At 44.3% G+C, this 19,544-nt stretch overlaps 1 protein-coding gene across 2 annotated transcripts in view; it reads right to left on the bottom strand.

Moving 5' to 3' along the window:
* Positions 1-19,544, bottom strand: part of HUNK (hormonally up-regulated Neu-associated kinase) — a 105,588-nt gene that overhangs the window by 24,281 nt on the left and 61,763 nt on the right. For both annotated transcript variants that reach the window (XM_059921437.1, XM_059921438.1), the window contains exons 5-6: positions 10,112-10,239; positions 1,832-1,967 (exon numbers count right to left, since the gene is read on the bottom strand). In XM_059921437.1, the coding sequence (XP_059777420.1) occupies positions 1,832-1,967; positions 10,112-10,239 (264 nt within the window). The remainder of the gene's footprint in view (positions 1-1,831; positions 1,968-10,111; positions 10,240-19,544) is intronic.

Below are 19,544 nucleotides of genomic sequence, written 5' to 3'. Positions count from 1 at the left end.
TAGATCATGTGCAGCCTTTATTGCTTTTGACCAAGTCCAAATGCAAAAATGACCAATCTGGCAAAGCCAGTATAGGTTACTAGAATTTAAGTTTTAATCTACAAAAGCCTGTTTATAAGCTACAAAATGAGATGCCTGGGCCTGAATCCTTGTGAATGAAGATGTGGTCAGCAAGCGGGGGGGTAGGAGGGGGGACTGTATTTTTAACAGCGGCTTCACTTCCTTTAACAGCTACTGCATTGAGTGGATTGATTCTGCTCATTTAGACCATGATTACATTAGGTTAATGACTCATTTGGCTGCCACCAGCGCCTCCTCCTTTACAGAGAGCACACCTGGGCGTGACAGGCAGCGTGAGCCCTGGTGATGAGGCACGGCCCCTCGGCTTTGCTTTCTGTCTCACACTGGGCTAATATTCCCCGTGTCTATTTCAGGTACTAGCCCAAATCAAGCCAGCACTGGAAACCAGCAGTCTATTTCCAGGTTCCCCTGGTAACCTAAGTAACCTAGACTTTGTTTACATTACCTCCCACAAGTCAAACGCTAGAATTGTAGATGACAGCTATCTATGGCCATGGCGAGTGCAAATGTGGCCCAGTAGCCAGGAGGCGGGTCCCAGCACTGTCCACCCACACCCCCTGAAGTTCTTCTAGACCTTCCTCCCCAAGACGGAGCTCCGCCTGCCCATCTCATCTGGAGAAGTCAGTGCTGCAACTTTCATTAAGTCTTGGTGGATGTTTCCAGACCTTCCTGGGCATTTTGAAGATATGATCACAGAGGACACCTCTTCCCTGCCCTGTCAGTGCTCTACTTGTCCCGCTTCATCAGTGGCTCTCTTGTCTTCATCTGAGCTTCAGATCTAGAATGTGCAGGCCACTCTAGGTCTGAAGGAAGAAGTACTCAAGGTAGGTCCCAGTCCTGGGGGGTATTGGACCCATAGGTCCTCACGTTGGCTCTAAAGTCACCAAGGGAGAGGGTCCTCATTCCCCCACTCGGGCTAGTTAACAATATGTCAAATGAGTAGGGAAAAGTACAAGGAAATGTTTTCCTGTACTTGTTTTCAAATCTGTACTCGATACCCACGCATGGGGACATGTGGGCCATCATGAGGTGTCCCTCAGTGATACCCGAGGACTCCTGTGGACTCCTGCCTGTAAGCCTTCCCTAAAGATTCCTCCTCACAGAAGTGGCACGGGGAGACGCGGCCTGAAGCAAAGGACTCCTACTCTTGACTTTTCTTTCCGCCCCCAACATTTCAGGGCAGGGGACTTCGGGCTGAAACAAACATCAGAGCAAAGAAGTGGAGGAAGAGGAGCCCGGGGGGATGGTTTGAAAAGGGAGAGAGGCGATTCCCCTGGATTCCGCCCGATGCCGACAGGAGAGCTCTTGAGTGGAACACACACACACACACACACACACACACACACACACACACAAACACAAACAGATACACTCACAGACACACTCAAACACAAACATACACACACACACACACACACTCACTCAGGTCATAGCTAGTCTACACGGTCCCTTGCTGTGAATTAGAAAGAGGTGCTGCTCTGGAAAAACGCAGGTTTGATAAGGGGAGTGCGGCCTGATTTCAGCGCCCACACGCCCTCCGCCGGGCGCCCCCTGCAGGGCGCGCTCTACACAGCCACACGGGCCGGCCCCGCCTCCCCTCCCTCTTGTGGGCGGAGCGGGGAAGGGCAGCCAAGAGAAGGCGTGGCCTTTCCTCGAATGATGTGTAGTTTCCTGTCCAGAACTATTCAGGGGCTCGTAAGCCAGGCCCCATCTTGCACAAGGAGGAGTCCTTCTGTGTGCACTTGATTACCTGTTGGGATAGGTGACATTGCATGGCACTTTGCCCATGTAATTCTCATTAAGCCAGCGATTCGCCAGTGCTTGCTGGATATTGGGCCTCTTCACAGGATCTGGTTCCAGGAGAGAACGCAGGAAGTTCACGGCTCCTGTAAAGGCATTCAGCAGAGAACACGCATGTGTTACAGGCTGAAGGAAGACCCAGGGCAGGGGACCCACCACACCTCCTGAGCCACTGCTGATCTATTTTCTGGATCTCTGGGTGTCATAAGTCAAGAGTTTAAGATATCTGTCCAAGAGGTGCACCTGGAACGCGGTAGAGCACGAACCAGCGCGGGTCTCCCCACATCCTGTACTTCCCCAAACCACCTGTGCTCTTATCTTATGGTCCACCGCTGTGGTTTCTTCTCTGGTCCACTGCTAAAGGTGAGCCAAAGAGGGATGAAAGAAAGTAAAAAGACAGTGCTTGATCTCAAGGTAGGTTTTGAGGAATATATATATATTATTATATATATAATATAATTATATATTTATATATTATATATATACAAATTCTTTTCAGATTCTTTTCTCTTTATAGGTTATTACCAAATACTGAGTATAGTTCCCTGTGCTATACATGCATCCTTTAAGATTATAACAATGGAGACAACTACACAACATGGGAAAATACATTTATAATGCACATGAAGGTCACAGGCTCCAAAACTGTTCAGCAGGAGAATATGCAGGTCCTCATATGGACAAGGAATGCCAGGGATTCCTTCAAAATGAAGATGGTCTGTCTTGCTTGAGTTGTGGGACCAGGATATTTTCTTATTTATACTCATTTTATGAAGCACTGTGATATTCTCCTTGCAAGAGAAAAAAATACTCTTTTATGTAGCTTTCTACATGATATCCAATTTCCAATATACCAAGTAATAGATTCCGGAAAATAATCTTAATTTGCTTGGTCACCAAACTTTTCTATCTTCTCTCCAAAGCTATTTTTCAGTTTTCTAAGATAATCTAACTTTTCAGTGATAAGTCATAAAAATTCTCACTTTCTCACAGGCTTTAGTTGTCATTTCAAAAACTGTCCTTTATAGAATGATGGGTGTTACTGTCAACCATTTTTCACGGGGTAAAAATGAAGCCATCAAAAAAGGAGCTAACTCTGATGCCAGAATCAACCCAAAAGAAATAACCTTTGCTAGTTCAGGACCCCAGGTAACCTCTCCAGGTGGGTTCCCACACAGTTGATGAGGTCACCAGAAGGTCATTTCCCTTTGAGAACGTTGTGGGTAAAAATATATGGGTAGATGCCAGAACAGTCAATGAGATACATTTACTATTCTAAGGTTTATAGCTGGGTCTCCAAATAAAACTTTTCTAAAATGTTCTTCAATGCTAGTGGGGCTCCAAAAGAGGGGTTCCTCTTGTTGGAACCTCTATCTATCTCCCTTCTCTCACCTCCCCTATATTGTAAGATCATTTATATTTGCTTTATCAGGGGCATCTATTGGTCAAAGAAAAAAAGATGTGAGCTTAATGAGTTGAAACGGGGAGGCTATTCAGTAAACGATGTTCCGCTTACAGACATCTCTGTTGCTTACCCTCAAAGGACCTGAACAGCAACCCAGGCTTTCTCAGAGTATGATTAACCGGAAGAGCTAAGAACAGACTGGATGCGTGTTTTTGTTCTATTTTCAGAACAAGCGCTCTGCGCCTTCACAAATTGCTGATGAGCACGAGTAATTTTAGTTCAGATCTCTACTGGTGAATTTTCTTTCTGTGGACATCACAAATATTGCCTTCCTATCCAAAAAGGACTTTGAAAACATCCTTAGAGCTCTTTGAAGTTTGTGTTAGGGTCTTGACTATCCCTCTGACTCATGAGCAAAAGGGATTAAAATATTCTCCACTGTCCTGGAAAGCCATGGGGGGCACAGCCATGCGTCCCAGCCCGTCTTCTAAGCTAGCGCTTGGGGTCTCCACGCGGGCTCAAGCGTAGGGATGGCCCGCACAGGGCGCACTCCCTGTCTGTGCTCCATGTCACAGAAGGTACACACTCTTCCGCTGCAAGACCTGTTACCTCCACGAGCTGCAGCTTTCCAAAGTCTGGACTGGCTTGTGTGAGCTCCTGACCCTGTGCCTAGAGAAAGAGCCACAGGAGACAGATGAAGCCATCAAACTTTTTGCTCCAGTGCAGCCCATGGGACGCCAGCTGGGGTCTCCCACACCTGAAGCTCCTTCCTCATCACCTCCCAGGAGAAAGCAGCAACAACAATTATTTGACAGTCGAGGCTTCTCAGAAATCTTTTTTTCATATATATGTATGTGTGTGTGTGTGTGTATATATATATATATATATATATATACACACACACATATATATAAAGATATACGTATTCTTTTTCAGACTCTTTTTCATTATAGGTTATATACAAGGTACTGAATATAATTCCCTGTGCTATACAGTAGGGCCTTGTTGTTTATCTATTTTATATATAGTACTATGTATCTGTTAATCCCAAATTCCAAATTTATCTCCCCCCACCACTGCCCTTCCCCTTTGGTAACCGTAAGTTTGTTCCCTCTGCCTGTGAGTCTATTTCTGTTTTGTAAATAAGTTCATTTAAATCATTTTTCTTAGATTCCATATATAAGTGATATCATATATTTGTCTTTCTCTGTCTGACTAACTTCACTTAGTATGACAATCTCTAGGTCCATCCAAGTTGCTGCAAATGGCATTATTTCATTCTTTTTTTATGGCTGAGTAATATTCCATTGTACATATATACTACATCTTCTTTATCCATTCATCTGTTGCTGGACATTTAGGGTGCTTCTGTGTCTTGGCTATTGTAAATAGTGCTGCTGTAAACAGTGGGGTGCATGTATCTTTTCGAACTAGAGTTTTCTCCACATATATGCCCAGGAGTGGGATTGCTGGATCATATGGTAATTCTATTTTAGTTTTTTAAGAAACCTCCATACTGTTTTCCATAGTGGCTGCACCAATTTACATTCCCACCAACAATGTAGGAGGGTTCCTTTTTCTCCACACCCTCTCCAGCATTTATTATTTGTAGGCTTTTTGATGGTGGCCATTCTGACCAGTGTGAGGTGATATGTCATTGTAGTTTTGATTTGCATTTCTCTAATAATTAGCGATGTTGAGCATCTTTTCATGTGCCTGTTGGCCATCTCAGAAATCTTAACTGGCATTGGCTCAACCCTCACAAATGCTAACACCCCACCTTCAGCATCACTTCAGTGACTTCATGGTGCAAAACCCTCTAGGTCTGAACTGAGTGTCTGGAATGTATTCTAAGTGCCATCATTGAGGTGTAGTGATGAAAAGGTAAACGTGAAAGCCATGAAAGGCATTCACAACTCTGTGATGTACAAGCACCAACAAGCAGAAAGAGAAACTGTCTAGAAGCCAGAATTGGCAAGATCCCAACAGCTTAAGCTTTCAGACTACGTGGTGGAGAAGAGAGGCAATCTTCAAAAGCGTGCAGAACGCACTCACAAGGGCAATAACACTGTGCTCTTTTTCAGCTCAAATTTGGCAAAAATTATTCCAACTTAGTCTTAAAAAAGAGTGCTATTATACAACAGACGTGGAAAGATCATTACAAGCATGAATGATAGGGGACTACCCTGGTGGCACAGTGGTTAAGACTCCGCGCTCCCAATGCAGGGGGCCCGGGTTTGATCCCTGGTCAGGGAACTAGATCCCACATGCATGCCACACCTAAGAGTTCGCATGCTGCAACTAAGGAGCCCACGTGCCACAACGAAGGAGCCCGCCTGCCGCAACTGAGACCCAGCGCAACCAAATAAATATTCTCAAAAAAAGGATGAATGATAGAATCATCAAATTAATAAAGATGTGTTAGTGAGACACAATAAAATGGCATATCCTCAATTTGGACGTTTCAATTTTGATATCACTCAAAACATGAGGACAACAGATAAAACCACCAAATCTGGGGTGGGGAGGGGAGCAGAGGCATCTTATACTGAATAACATAAAGAAAGATAGGGAAGCAACCCAGTATAGTAGGGAAGTTCAGGTTTGGGGGTCAAGCAGATGCAAATTAAAAACCAGAGAAGCTATATGACCTCACCGAGACTCAGTTTCCTCCTTAATAAATTGGGAATAATAGAACTTACCTTACAGAGTTGTTTTGAGAACAGGAGGTACTATGAAAAGCACTTACCGATGGCCATTCAGTAAATGGCAGCTACTCTTGTTACTGTAAGCTAGTATTCTGGGATGTAAACAAGGCAGTATCATACAGTATCACAAATGAAGGTGGGCCAGGCACGGTAGAAGGGAGAAGTGGTAAACTCGGGGTGCAAAGAACAAAGGGTTGGAGAAGCAGGGGGCTGATGGAAGGGCAGTGGCTGATCCCCAAAACTGAAGTCATTCCCTCTGTAAACAAGATGACTTGAGCTTCCTCAGCAGCTGGGGCACAGCTCTGGGCCCTACCACATCGAGCCAGATCCCGTATCTGAGTAGTCAAATGAATCTATGGGCTGCCTTCCCAGGCCACACACTTTAACACAAGTGCCAGAGACTTAGATTCCCTGAGCAACTACTATGTGCCAACGCTATGTTTGGTACCTGACACAAAGGGTTAAAGCCCAAGATGAGCAGATATACACATATCCCAATGGTAAAAGAATAAAAGGGGGAGGGCAATGTCCAAATTCCTTAATTGTAAAATCAGATATAGAAATGCACTTCATGCTTGTTCATGCCTCACCAGTCAAGACCACAACATCCTGTAGGAATGTGAAGATCTTTAACAAGCACACACAGAGCTTAAGGCCAAAGTCAAAACTGTCTGCTCAGCGCAGGAGCTACGTGAGGTTGGACCCCAACTCCAGGGATGCTGACATTGCTTGGAACATTTCTAATTTTTCTTCTGTGGAATTTCCTTTGGACATTTTTTTTTTTTGTTAACATTTTCAGGGGTGCAACTTTTACTTCTTTAAGGGTAAATTTAATTGTCACAATCAGAAGACACTTAGAGCCTAGCCTACTAAGGCCAGATAATAGTATTGGGGTAAAAACAAGTCTGGTTCAGAAGTAATGAGACTGATTTCCTCGTGCTCTTACTCTACCTTTCCTTGCCCTGCTGCCCGACCCTCCTCAGTGACGATGGCAGGGACCACTGCCCACCCCCAACCCCCGCTCCTCCTCCTACAGCCTGTGGCTCACACTAATAATGCTGTTTGGTCAACGGATATTTCTGGCTTTCTGCCTTCCAGATATATGGTAGGGTTGCACTTCCTCAGTTCCTTTAGCTGGGTGAAGCCATGTGACATGTTTTGGAAAGTTAGGAGTTATGAGTGGAATGTTGGTGGAAGACTTCACTGCTGACATGAGACCTTCTAGATTTCTCTGTCCCTCTGAACGGATCAGATACATTTGAGATTGTGGCTGCCCCATTGGTCTGGGACCCTGACTAACTAGAATGAGCAGAACCCTTTGACCTTTGATCCAACTCTCCATAGACATAAAGCAGGAATGAGAAATGAATCTTTGTTGAATTCCCTGGTGGTCCAGTGGTTAGGACTCTGTGCTTCCAATGCAGGGGAAACGGGCTCAATCCCTGGTCGGGGAGCTAAGATCCCGCATGCCACATGGCGTGACCAAAAAAAAAAAAAAGAGAGAATCTTTGTTGTCTTATGCCACCGAGATCTGGGGGCTGTTTGTTACTGCAGCATAACCTGGGCTATCCTGACTAATACAGTGAGAAGGAGCTCCAGCTCTTTAGGGTTTCACTGGGATTCAAAGTGAACACTGTCTGCTTTTTCCAGGCATGAGGATACAAACAACCTCCTATTGTTCTTTGTATTGGGCCACTTAGGACAAAACAGGCTCTGAATCATAAGAGGAACTTCAGAATCACTCTGAAAGATGGCAGTACTTATGACTATATAACCCTTAAAGAGACTACCTTGAAAGATTGAATTTATTTATAAACATTAAATCTTTTTTGTTACCACAATGAGGTATCATTAGACCCCTATCAGAATGGCTAAAATAAAAGGTAGTGAGAGTATCAGATGCTGGCAAGGACGCAGAGAAACTGGATCACTCACACATTGCTAGAGAGAATGCCAAGTGGTACAGCCACTCAGAACAGGAGTGTAACAGTTCCTTACAAACCAAATATGTGCTTACTATACAACCCAGCGATTTCACTCCTAGGCATTCATCTCAGAGAAATCAAAACATGTTCACACAAAAACCTGTATATGAATGTTGACAGCAGATTTATTCATAGTAGCTGGAAACTGGAAACAACCCAATGTCCTTCAATGGGTGAATATTTACACTATGGTATATCTATACCATGGACTACTACTCAGCAGGAAAAAGGTACAAAGGATTGATACATTCAACAACTTAGACGGATCCCAAAGGAATTATGCTGAGTGACAAAAAGTGATATATATAAATATACAGCATTTTTGAAAGGACACATGGTAGAGTTGGAGAACAGGTTAGTGGTTGCCAGGGGTTAATTAGGAGGCAGGGAGTTGGCTGTGGCTACAGAAGGGTAGGACGAGGAATCCTGGTCATGGGACTGTTCCCTATCTTGACTGTGTAACTGTCACATGACTCTGCACGTGTGATGAAACTGCATAGAACTAAATACACACCAACACACACAAGTGCAGGCATATCTCAATAAGCTCAATGGATTCTAACAAGGTCCTGGTGGTGATATTAAACTACAGTTACTTAAGATCCTACCAATGGGGGAAACTGGGTGAAGGGTAAACATATCTCGCTGTATGATTTCTCACAGCTGCATGTGAATCCACAATTACACCACAACAAAAAGGTGTTTAAAAATTGTAATTGGTTAAAAAACAACAAGAACAACAACAAAAACCTATCTTTATTCTCTATCCCCTTATCCTGGTTTATCTTATTTTCTTTAGAGCACTTAAACTATTAAACATCACACGTGTTTGTTTATATGTTATTTTTTTGCCTCCCCTGCTGATATGTATGCTCTATATGGGTAGAGACTGTTTTATCCTCCTGGTGCCTAGAGCAGTCCTAGCACAGAGTTGATGCCCAGGACATATTCATGGAATAAGTGAATGAATGTGAAATATGGAATGAATGAATGAATATGCTTTCCTTGCAGCACTTTGAACATTTCAGAAAGCTCTAAAACATAAATATAACAATTCAATCAACATTTTGCACATTTTCTAACTCCAGGAGTTATGGCTCTTGATGCAGAACTATTTCTTTTACAACGACAGAACTGTGTAACTCATCTTTCCAAGTACATAATGCCTGCTTTGCTTTCAGCCTCCAGAGATTCGAACCTCCCCAGCAGAGATGAAAGTATGAACCGAATTAGATAATTACCTATAAGAATGCATTTCAGCTTGGGTGCCATTTGGCAAGCATTAAATTCCGGGTCAGGCTCATGGATGCTTTATAAACTCAAGAAAAAAATACCTCATAGTAGTCAAACAAAAATGCTATATTTTAACCATGTTTCATACATTGGAATTAAATAATTACTCCTTTTTTCTTTTTTGGCCACATGCCTTATCTTAGTGAAGCTGAGTTTATTCTAAGGAGCCAATTAAATGACTGTCAAGGCCAAGCCAAGGCCAGGAACTTGAAGTGAATTGTGAAACAAACCAAAGAACAAACTGTACTAATCTGCTGGATCTGAAACCAAACCTTAATACGAACTGTTTAGTGAAATGTGAACCAGGTAAAGTTGAGTGTACTTTCCAAACACACCTGATGATTCAGTCTAATCAAGTAACCAAACCTATATATATTTAAAAGCTCCTGAACAGGCTCAAAAACTCACATTGCTAAACAAATCCCAGACCAAAGTTGAATGAAACTAACATTTCTTTACAGTGACTTGACTAAGGAAGACACAATAGAAATGTGATGATCAACATTCTTTTCAAAGTCAACATGATACTATGGTGAGTTTTAAAACACACCAGCCTGAAAGTATTTTTCCAAGGGAGACTATATGATCCTTTTGATATGTGTATTTTGTGCAGAAGGAGGAAGTTAGGGGTTCAGAATTACAACGGAAAAAGAAAGGATTGAGGAGAGTGCCTCCTTAGAGATGGGAAACCCAACCATTTTTTGCGACTTAGCTTTAATACTAGGAAGAGACCGAGTACAAGCAGAGGGTCGTCCTAACTCCAGTGCTGCAAAACAAACACTGCTTCCGGTGGTTAGAATGCAGCCCTGGGCCCTGAATCGGAGTGGCAGGTGCGTTACCTGTGGAGAGCTGGGTGGGAAGGGGGTTCATTTCCTTGTCCACCATCTTCTGGTACAAAGCCCTCAGGCTAAAAGGCTCCACCGTGAAAGGCAGGGTCCCAGTCAGCATGGCATACATGTTCACACCTCTGAAAAGAGAGACACCAGAGCATGAGACCAGAAGAAGACCCCGGGGAGAGGATGGCAAAGAGGGCGTGGGCTTGGGGAAGCTGCAGTCCTGCCACTTTCATGTCCACCTCAGTGCTCCTTCTTGGTCATTTTCTAGAACACTCAGCTCTGCTCTGAAACAGCAAATGTGAAAGACGTGGGTGAAAGCACAACTCTGACGATGTGGACAGGCAATAAGAAGAGTTTAAAGAGCTTCAAGATGATACAAATGAACTTATTTACAAAACAGAAACAGATTCACAGACATAGAGACTTATGGTTACCAAAAGGGGAAGGGGGGGATAAATTAGGAGTTTGGGGGTTAACAGATACACACTACTATATATAAAAGTGATAAACAACAAGGACCTACTGTATAGCACAGGGAACTCTACTCAATATTCTGTAATAACCTATTATGGGAAAAGAATCAGAAAAAGAATGGATATATGTATATGTATAACTGAATCACTTTGCTGTATACCTGAAACTAACACAATATTGTAAATCAACTATACTCCAATATAAAATTAAATTAAAAATTAATTAATTAATTAAAAATAAATAAATAAAGAGCTTCAAGAGCTATCCCAGTAAGGAGGGGTAACTATGTCTCTTCCTTGTGGAAGGAAGTCCAGACCAAATGATGTGAAAAATACCTGGGGAACCTCATGTAAATGGGAACCTCGAATAAAAGTAGGTCTGCCATGATGTGGTTTTCCAAGTACAGTTTACAAGGTGGAGCCGGGAGGAGGTCGGACCAAAAAATACATAGCAAGACCCTGCACAGGAGGGCAAGTCACGGCATAGCCAGCATGTCTGGTTACCACTCAGCCCTTTGAGACAAAAGTCTCATACCCCACACTGGTGTTTCGCTCTTCCCTTGAGTTCTGTTTTGGCCTGTCACTGGAGAAATTCCTTTGGGGGTGGGGAGGGGAAAGGAAGTCTCTTTCCCACTCTTATTTTCTATATTATTGTTTATTGTGAGATTCTGCCACACAGCTCTGGCCCAATATCTCAGATGTGGTCAGAATACCTTTCGAATGGGCTTAACTATACTTATATCCAAAGCCAAACCAGAGAGCAGCAACATCTCTTGGAGGATTTTTATTCTTCTGATGTGCAAACCTAGTATCATTTTGATGAGATTTCCTGATGGGGATCAAATGCCTTGCCTGCCAAGAGGTCTGAAGTGTTCAAAAGCGCCCAAGGGAATGTTTTTAAAAAGAGGCAACAGGACCTCCAGTCCAAACAAATCCAATGAGACTGACTGACATGAAGACCCTTGGGGCCCAATTCCACCAAGGTGCCTCTGAATCACAGCCGCTCCGGAGAAGGACAGGTACAGAGCCCACAGGCTCCAGCTAGAGATCATTCTCGAATTGCAGGCCTATGCCAAGACCCAGTTCCTGCTCTGTAACTCGCAGTCGAGTTAGGGAGACTGATACATCAACATTCATTCCACAAATGTTTGCAGGTCGGCTCTCTGCCCCAGGCAGTGGAATAGATGCTGGCTCTGGGGCGGGTGGGGAACCAGACAAGGAGCTGCCATCTTGGACTTAGAATTGGGTGAAGGCTGACAACCAGCAAGTCAACAAATAAATAAGCACAGTTCTTTCAAATAGTGAGTGCAGAGGGGATAAGAAAATGCTGAACTCTGCTGCTCTTGACCCCAGAGGAGTTCAATTAAGGGAGACAGAGGACTATAATAAGTACTTGAAGATGGGAGGCCTCTCAGGGGTAAGTATATGTGTGTGAGCTTATCTGTCTTGGCCGGCTGGATATGAGGATAAACTGTGTAGACCAAGAAATGGAGACAAGAATGAACAAAGCACATGCTGAGCCGTTTAGAGCAGCGTTTTCCTGTGTGTGCTAAGTGGAACACGTTTCCCAGGACAAGAATAGATGTTGGGTGAATAAACCTTCTACGGCCAGATAATTTGGGGAGTAGTCACCTGGCATTAAGTGGATGAGGGCTCAGAATGGGGCACAGGAGACTGTGTCATGTTGTTATTAAAGTCTGAACGGGAGGGATGGTGTGCAGTGGAAAGAGAAAGGCAAATTAGCAATAGAGACGTTTGAAGGGGAAGCAAGATGCAAACGTGGAAAGCAGGATGATGGTGGTGATCGTGATAGAAGACAGGAAGCTGGGAGGAGAGCCAGTTTGGGGGCAGAGGGAAGCGGTGTTAGGGGATGTAACCTGTTTGAGAAACTGGGATGCAGTGCTGCATTGTGGGTCTGTTTGAGGCAGAGCCAACCATCCTTGCTTGGAGGATGCTTGGAGACTGATGAGGGGGAAAACTAAGAGGGCCTCCAAATTGTATCATTTTTGCATTCAAAGGGGTCTTGGACACATGGCTCTTATGGATGGAAACCCCATGGGACACTCCACGAGGTTGTTGTTGGAGACCCCTTAAGAACCTCAGAGTCAAACAGCTTCCAACCTCCCTAAGGCAGCTCGGGCCATTCAGGGCAATGCATGGGGAAGGGCTTCAAATACTAAGCCAAAGTCTACAACTTCTACCCATTGGCTGTGGGACACGACCAGTCAATCCTGTCCCCGCTCACCTCTGCGTGCCTTAATCCTGGCTCTGACACTCACACCTAAAGCTGAACAGCCTGGTACTTAAACAATATCATTTTTCCTGCAGGTGTTTTATGGTACCCAACCCATACAGTGATTCCCAAACTGAGGCCCAGGGACACAACTTCAGGGGCTCAGCAGTCCTACTTTTGCTTTTCTTGTGGTGACAATACTAAAACATTTGACAAAGCCCAACCAGGGACATGGGACGGCTGCCATATAACCCAGTCACCTCCACTGTACACACTTGACTGCAGTGCCTGCTTTTGCATTTGTGTTTACCAACACACACCTTTCTTAAGGTGTGTGCTAAAATATACCACCTTTATTATCATAGGCCAATGAGAAAGGAGCAGAGGTGGACTTAATTTGTCAGTGATGTCTCTATGTTTATATCTGTGGGAAAGAAAGTCTCCTGATGATCTGGAGAGTGTGGTGGTTCCCAAAGTGCGGTCCTCAGACCAGCAGCCGAAGCATCACCTGGGAACTTGTTAGAAATGCAGATTCTTGGGCCCCGCGCCAGACCTACTGAGTTAGAAACTTGGGGGGTGGGGACCCACCCCTCATGTGCTTCCCGTGCACACTCAAGGTTAAAAGCCACTCAAAGAGTGAAAAGTGGTGAGCGAGTGCAGTGATCCCAAGCCAGGACTGAGCAGCTCAAAAAGCCTGTGCCCAGCGGTGAGAACCACACTCAGACTGCGTACAGCAATTCAGCTCCCACCCACAGTAGGCTTGGCCTTTAGTGAATGTTGCTAATTTGATTATTTGGGGGTTCTTTTAGTCTTGGTTAGATTTAACTTGTAAATGAGTTTTGGTTTTTCATTTCTACAGGACCCTAAATAAAAGGAGTTTAATTTTACAGGCATGCACAATAAGTAAAACTTAAATGAAAATCACAAGTCAACACGAGGGGTTACCAAGAATGTTATTCCTTTATAAGAATGAACGATACTGAAGTTTGATGAATATCGCCCTATGACCTTTGCTATTTCCCTTTATCTTTAGGGACGCAGAGCATCCTGTGACAGGAGGGGTGCCTGAAAGAGTGCAGAATGCTACATAAGGTAGCATGTTATGGTAATGGGACGGGGATCCAACTGAAGACGTTTGGTGAGTGTAATATGGGGTCAGAGAACTGACTCTAAAAGCTTTATGAACTTTCTTCCTTCAAGGAGTTCTTAAGACATCAAACTGCTTGTCTCCTTGTCACCCCTGGCTGCAAAAGATGACAGAAATCTCCTCCAGGGCTTCCCTGGTGGCGCAGTGGTTAAGAATCCGTCTGCCAATGCAGGGGACACGGGTTCGAGCCCTGGTCCGGGAAGATCCCACATGCTGCGGAGCAACTAAGCCCGCAAGCCACAACTACTGAGCCCGCGTGCCACAACTACTGAAGCCCGCACTCCTAGAGCCCGTGTTCCGCAACAAAAGAAGCCACCGCAATGAGAAGCCCGCTCACCAAAACAAAGAGTAGCCCCGCTCACCACAACTAGAGAAAGCCCACGTGCAGCAACAAAGACCCAAAGCAGCCAAAAAAAAAAAAAAATCTCCTCCAGTCACTGCCCCTCTCCATGATCTGGCGGTGACCACAGATAAAGGTAGCAGATGCTTGTCTTAAAAATGGTGTCCGTGAACTCTGTGGTCAGACCAGGATCGAGCAAGTGGTTTTTATAGTAATTCTACCTGATTATTTTACCAAACTCACTCCAGGTTTCCATTTCTCTTGGAGGAGTTTATCATCAACAAAAAACAGTCACAGATCTGTAAAGAAGACCCAGCTCTCTCATCCAGCGTCTCTCATCTATAAAATGTGGATAATAATAGTACCTACCTCTCAGGCTGTATGAGGGTCAAATGAACTAAGCTACAGAAAGTGCTGAATGCTGTGCCTGGCATAAATTTACTGCTTGATAAATGTGACCTGTCATTTCATCACAAAACTTTTAAAAACGAGAGATAAAAAGCTACCATTATATTTGTACCTATTGCCAAATGATAATGGAAACGTACATTAATAGTCCTACAGCCGCAGGAGATATGAAAAGGGAAACCAGATTGAGCATCTTAATTCCCCTCCCCTAGAGTTTTCATACACGTTTAATATCTGGATAAAGAGAAATCCAGTCCCTTTGACATTTCGGAAGGATGTGAGAATACCAAGGGAAAAATGTGGAATGCGGTTTATAAACCTCTGTAATCCCATAGAATTAGTAGGAGTTTCAAAACATGTTCAGAATTTCCTGATGTGTCTTTTGAAACATGGCCCATGGGCTTTCTCGCTTCTCCATGGCAGACATGGGGCCCCCAAGAACCACAGATAGTTTTAAAGAAAGAAAGTAATGAGATGCTGGGATAAAGGAGGGCAACAAGCAAATACCATTCAGGGTTTTCCAAGCAGAAAGAAATAAGGATGGAAGCAAATCCAGAGAGACTGGCCAGGTGGAATACTCTGATGTCAAGAAAGAAGGAAAAAGTGCCACTGAAGGGCAGCTGGAAGAAGAGAGGAAGGGGCCCCAGGAAATGTAAATGTGGAATCTTTGGGATTAAATCAGGAGCCAGATTGTGGTCCTGATATTAATCCGAAACACAGAAATATTCCCTGGAGGAAAAGTTGGGGTATCACCTGGCATCTCTGAAAGGAAAGACATAGAGTCACAGCTCCCTGGAGAAGTCGGCCAGCAACTTTAACAAGACACAAGGGACAAAGCAATTGGCAGAGCTACGGTGTCAGGGCAGGGTGTGGATACAGGTTCTCACAGGGCCAGTGGGCAGCCCAGTTTATACCAGAGTGAAACTGAGAGGACCTTCAGCTGACACACCTTGCTTCTGTGTGATTCTTCAAGAAAGAAACTGCCTTGGAAAAATTAAAAATAACTCTCCGCCTAAAAGCAATAGCCTTCCATCTTTCAGTATCAAACTTCTGATTTAAGGTCTTAAAAATAGAGCGGGAACAGATCCATCCATTTGGTAAATCTCAAAGTTCACAACTGCTCCATTAAATGGTCTGTGTTCAGCAAGAAATTATTTTCTTGTGGATCTTAAGGCTTCCCCCCCACCCCGACTTTTCCTTTCTTCCTTTTCCTCTTCTATTTTAAATGCACATGCTGGCTACAAAAACAAAAAAGTCTTGTATTTTATAACTGAAAAAGCTCAGAAGCTAAAGAAACCTTCTCTTTGAAAAGCCAAAAGCTCTAAACTACCCAAAAGAAGCCATCAGGCTCCTCTTTCTGCCTGCTTCTCCTGCCATCTTTCATTTTAAGGGGGCCTGAATGAAGAGAAAAGGCTATCCTTCCAGATTTGAGCCCTGGAAGTAGCTGCTGGTGTCTGGTAGTACTTTTACAAAACAGAGTCTGAGGACTGGAACAAATTCTCCCGCTCTCCCTCCTGAATGCTTAGGTCTATATGGGGATAGTAGGGCTGGGAACAAGATGGTACCCCTCGGCCAACTTGTCTACCCAAAGGGACAGCACTGGAACAGAGATTTCCCACAAAGTGAAAACAGACTCAGTGAGCCTGGGAAGGTGGTCTGGGTGTATTATGCAGGACACTCCACTAAGTACCAGGTCTTCACACAAATGCTTCCCTCACCTCAGATGCCCCCACGAGAGCAGAGAGCAGCTTTGGTGAAAAAATGTTGCCTTCTCAATGTTTTGGGGATAGAACTCTCAATTTCCGTTTTCCCTACCCTTAGAGATTCACCGAAGTTCTCCCAAGAGCATTGTAATATTTTGAAAATTAAGTTAATTTGGATTCTTTTCATTTAAAAAGTACATCTGCATTAAAGGGGTTTTTAAAATTAGCATATATGCCACTCTGAGGAAAAGTCAGTTGCAATAAAAAAAAGTTCACTGCACCGGAATGAATATTTAATTTTTGTGTCTTAAGTTTCAAAATTCACTGGAGATAGAGATATAGATATTTCATTCATAGGGGTTAAAGGAAAGAAGTGAATGATTTTAAAGGTATTCATATACAGTTCAAATACAAAAACAATGACCATTGAAAATAACGGGAATTCCCCAAGATGGCACACACCTTTTTCCATTTCCATTGTTAATTCCTGATTCACTAGAGGAGGAGGATCCTGGGGGCTCCATTTGTGGGGAAGAGCTTTCTTTCCCAAGCTTTCCTTGAATGACAAGCTGGTTTTCTTCCTGAGTCAGTGTCAGAAGTCTTGAAGAAAGGCCCCATCCATCTGTCAAGGTCCAAAAAAAACCTCTGGAGATGGGAGTTTGCTTTGATTTTGGAAGCGAACTCTTCATTTTATTGTTTCAGAACAATAAAAGGGATGTTTTATAATACTGGTGTCTGACCCAGGAAGAAAATTGGTCCCACTTTCACTCTCTTTTTAAACAGCCTTTAAAATTAAATTCTCTTTGGGTTTTCCATTTCCAATGCCGCCAGCAAAGTCGTGGGCACCAAACAGAAACCTAACCAGTATCTCAGACACAACACCCCAAAGCAGTGGAAAAGTAATCTCTTAAAGAAGGTTCTGAAGTTTTGTTTTCTCCAAGATTAAGAGCAAGAGGAATCAGACTTTTCACAACTACCCGCCTTTGCATAGGCTGTTCCCTCTGCCTGGAAAGTTTCCCCTCCTTTTCTCCATCTGGCAAATTCCACGTCATCCCTTAGGAGCAGATTAAAGGCTCCTCTGATGCCTTCTTGAATTTAACCCAGCTGGGCAGCCTCATTTGTTCTCAGCACCGTGCCTCCTGACATGCTCTATTTGTTCTTAGGTGAGACTTCTAGGTCACCTATAAGCAGGTATCTTGGTCAGCTTGGGCCGCCATAACAAAATACCACCGACAGGGTAGTTTAACCACCAGAAATTCATTTTCTCACAGTTCTGGAGTCTGGAAGTCTGGATCAGGGTGCCAGCGTGGCCAGGTTCTGGGGAGGTCTCTTTTCCTGGCTTGTAGACGGCCACCTTCTCCCCGTGTCCTCTCATGTCAGGGAGTGAGCAAGCTCTTCTTAAAAGAACACCAATGCCATCATGAAGGCTCCACCCTCATGACCTCCCAAAGGCCTCACCTCCAAATACCATCACACTGGGGGTTAGGGCTACAAAATATGAATTTTGGGGGGAACACACTTTTCCATAGGAGTAGATAAGTATGTTCAATCGCAAAACAAACAAACAAACAAAAAGCAAAGGCCACAAATTCCTTGCTACTCCCCCATCAGGGGGTGGAATCTATCTCTTCTCTTGACTCTGGGCTTGGCCATGCACTCTGCTTTGCCCAAAGAGACATGAGAAAAGGTGACACAGAGGCCTCTTGAAAAGTGCTTCTGCACCAAGGCTTGTCCTCTCTTGCTCCAGGGACTCTCCCACCATTATGTGAATGAAATTCTACGTGTTGGTGGTTTTCTTTTGTTTCTGGTTTTCATGCAGCCAATAATGTATGGGGAACAGCAAGGACTGAGACTTCGGTATATGGTCTGACCTTTTGGTGACCTCTGCTGGGGGGCTGTGAGGGGTGACCAAGACTTCAGCTAGTCCGTTTCACTTGTCAATTAGTGCACTTGATTCACTGGGAAGGAGAATGGCTCTTGGGATCTGGAGTGGTGAGTTTTTACTCACCTTTCACCTTTCCTGAGATTGCAGAGCGTCAACAAAGGAAATCTCACAATTCTGGAGGCGCAGAGTCTGTGATGAAGGTGTTGGCAGTGTTGGTGTCTCCGGAGGGCAGTGAATGAGCATCTGTTCCTTGCTGCTCCCCGAGCCTCTGGTGGTTTGCTGGCCATCTGGGGTTCCTTGGCTTCTAGATGCGTCACCCTGATCCCTGCTTTCATTGTCACATAGTCTTCTCTCTGTGTCCAAATTTCCCCTTTATGTGAGGACACAATCATATTGGACTACAGCCCATCCTAATGACCTCATTTAGCTCATTAAAGACCCGATCTCTAAGTAAGGTCATATTCTGAGGTCCTGGGGTTTAGGACTCCAACATACCTTTTTCTGGAGGGACACAATTCAATCCATAACTTTTTTGTTACCCACCTGCTTATAATTGTCCAATAGTCTCTCACTACCTTTAGGGCAAAATTCAAACCCCTTCCCACCCCTTCCCACTCTACAGCCTTCACACATCCTGTTCTGTCTGCCTACAGCCTTCTCCCACACCTTCTTCTTCCCATAGCTGATTCTTCTCATCCTTAGGATTTGGCTTTGAGGTCTTCTCAAGAGGCCACCCCCATCCTTGTGACCTGCACCCCGTCCACTTCTTCCACCGCCATTACCGCACTGAGTTTACAGCTTTTTAAAAAATTGTCCGTCTGCCCCACTAGTTTGTAAACCCTACAAGAGGAAGTACAACATAGTAGAAGCAGTAGAGGGTGACGATTAAAGGCAGACTCCAGAGTCAAACCACCTCAGTCCATCTTGGCTTGATCGCGCACCAGCTGTGTGTGTTATCTGGGCAAGTGCCTTCAGCTCTTCATGCCTCAGTGTCCTCATCTGTAAAGTGGGACAACAGAGCACTCCCTTGAAGTGCTGTGAGGCAGACGAGATGAGCTAAAACCCGCAGAGCCCTTGGAACGCTGCTCGTCACTCGGTGGGAGGTACGTGAGGGTTTACAGCGATCATTACAGGAGCAGGACGGACCATTGTGCACTCGGAACTCGGCACAGGGCCTGACTCCACAAATATCTGCCGAATGAACAAATCTCTAGTAAGCCAATATAGGGCTCACATAGCTTCCTTTT

The sequence above is a fragment of the Balaenoptera ricei genome, chromosome 4 (assembly GCF_028023285.1).
Source record: "Balaenoptera ricei isolate mBalRic1 chromosome 4, mBalRic1.hap2, whole genome shotgun sequence".
Classification (NCBI taxonomy): Eukaryota; Metazoa; Chordata; class Mammalia; order Artiodactyla; family Balaenopteridae; genus Balaenoptera; species Balaenoptera ricei.
This window is presented reverse-complemented; position numbering and strand designations above follow the sequence as displayed.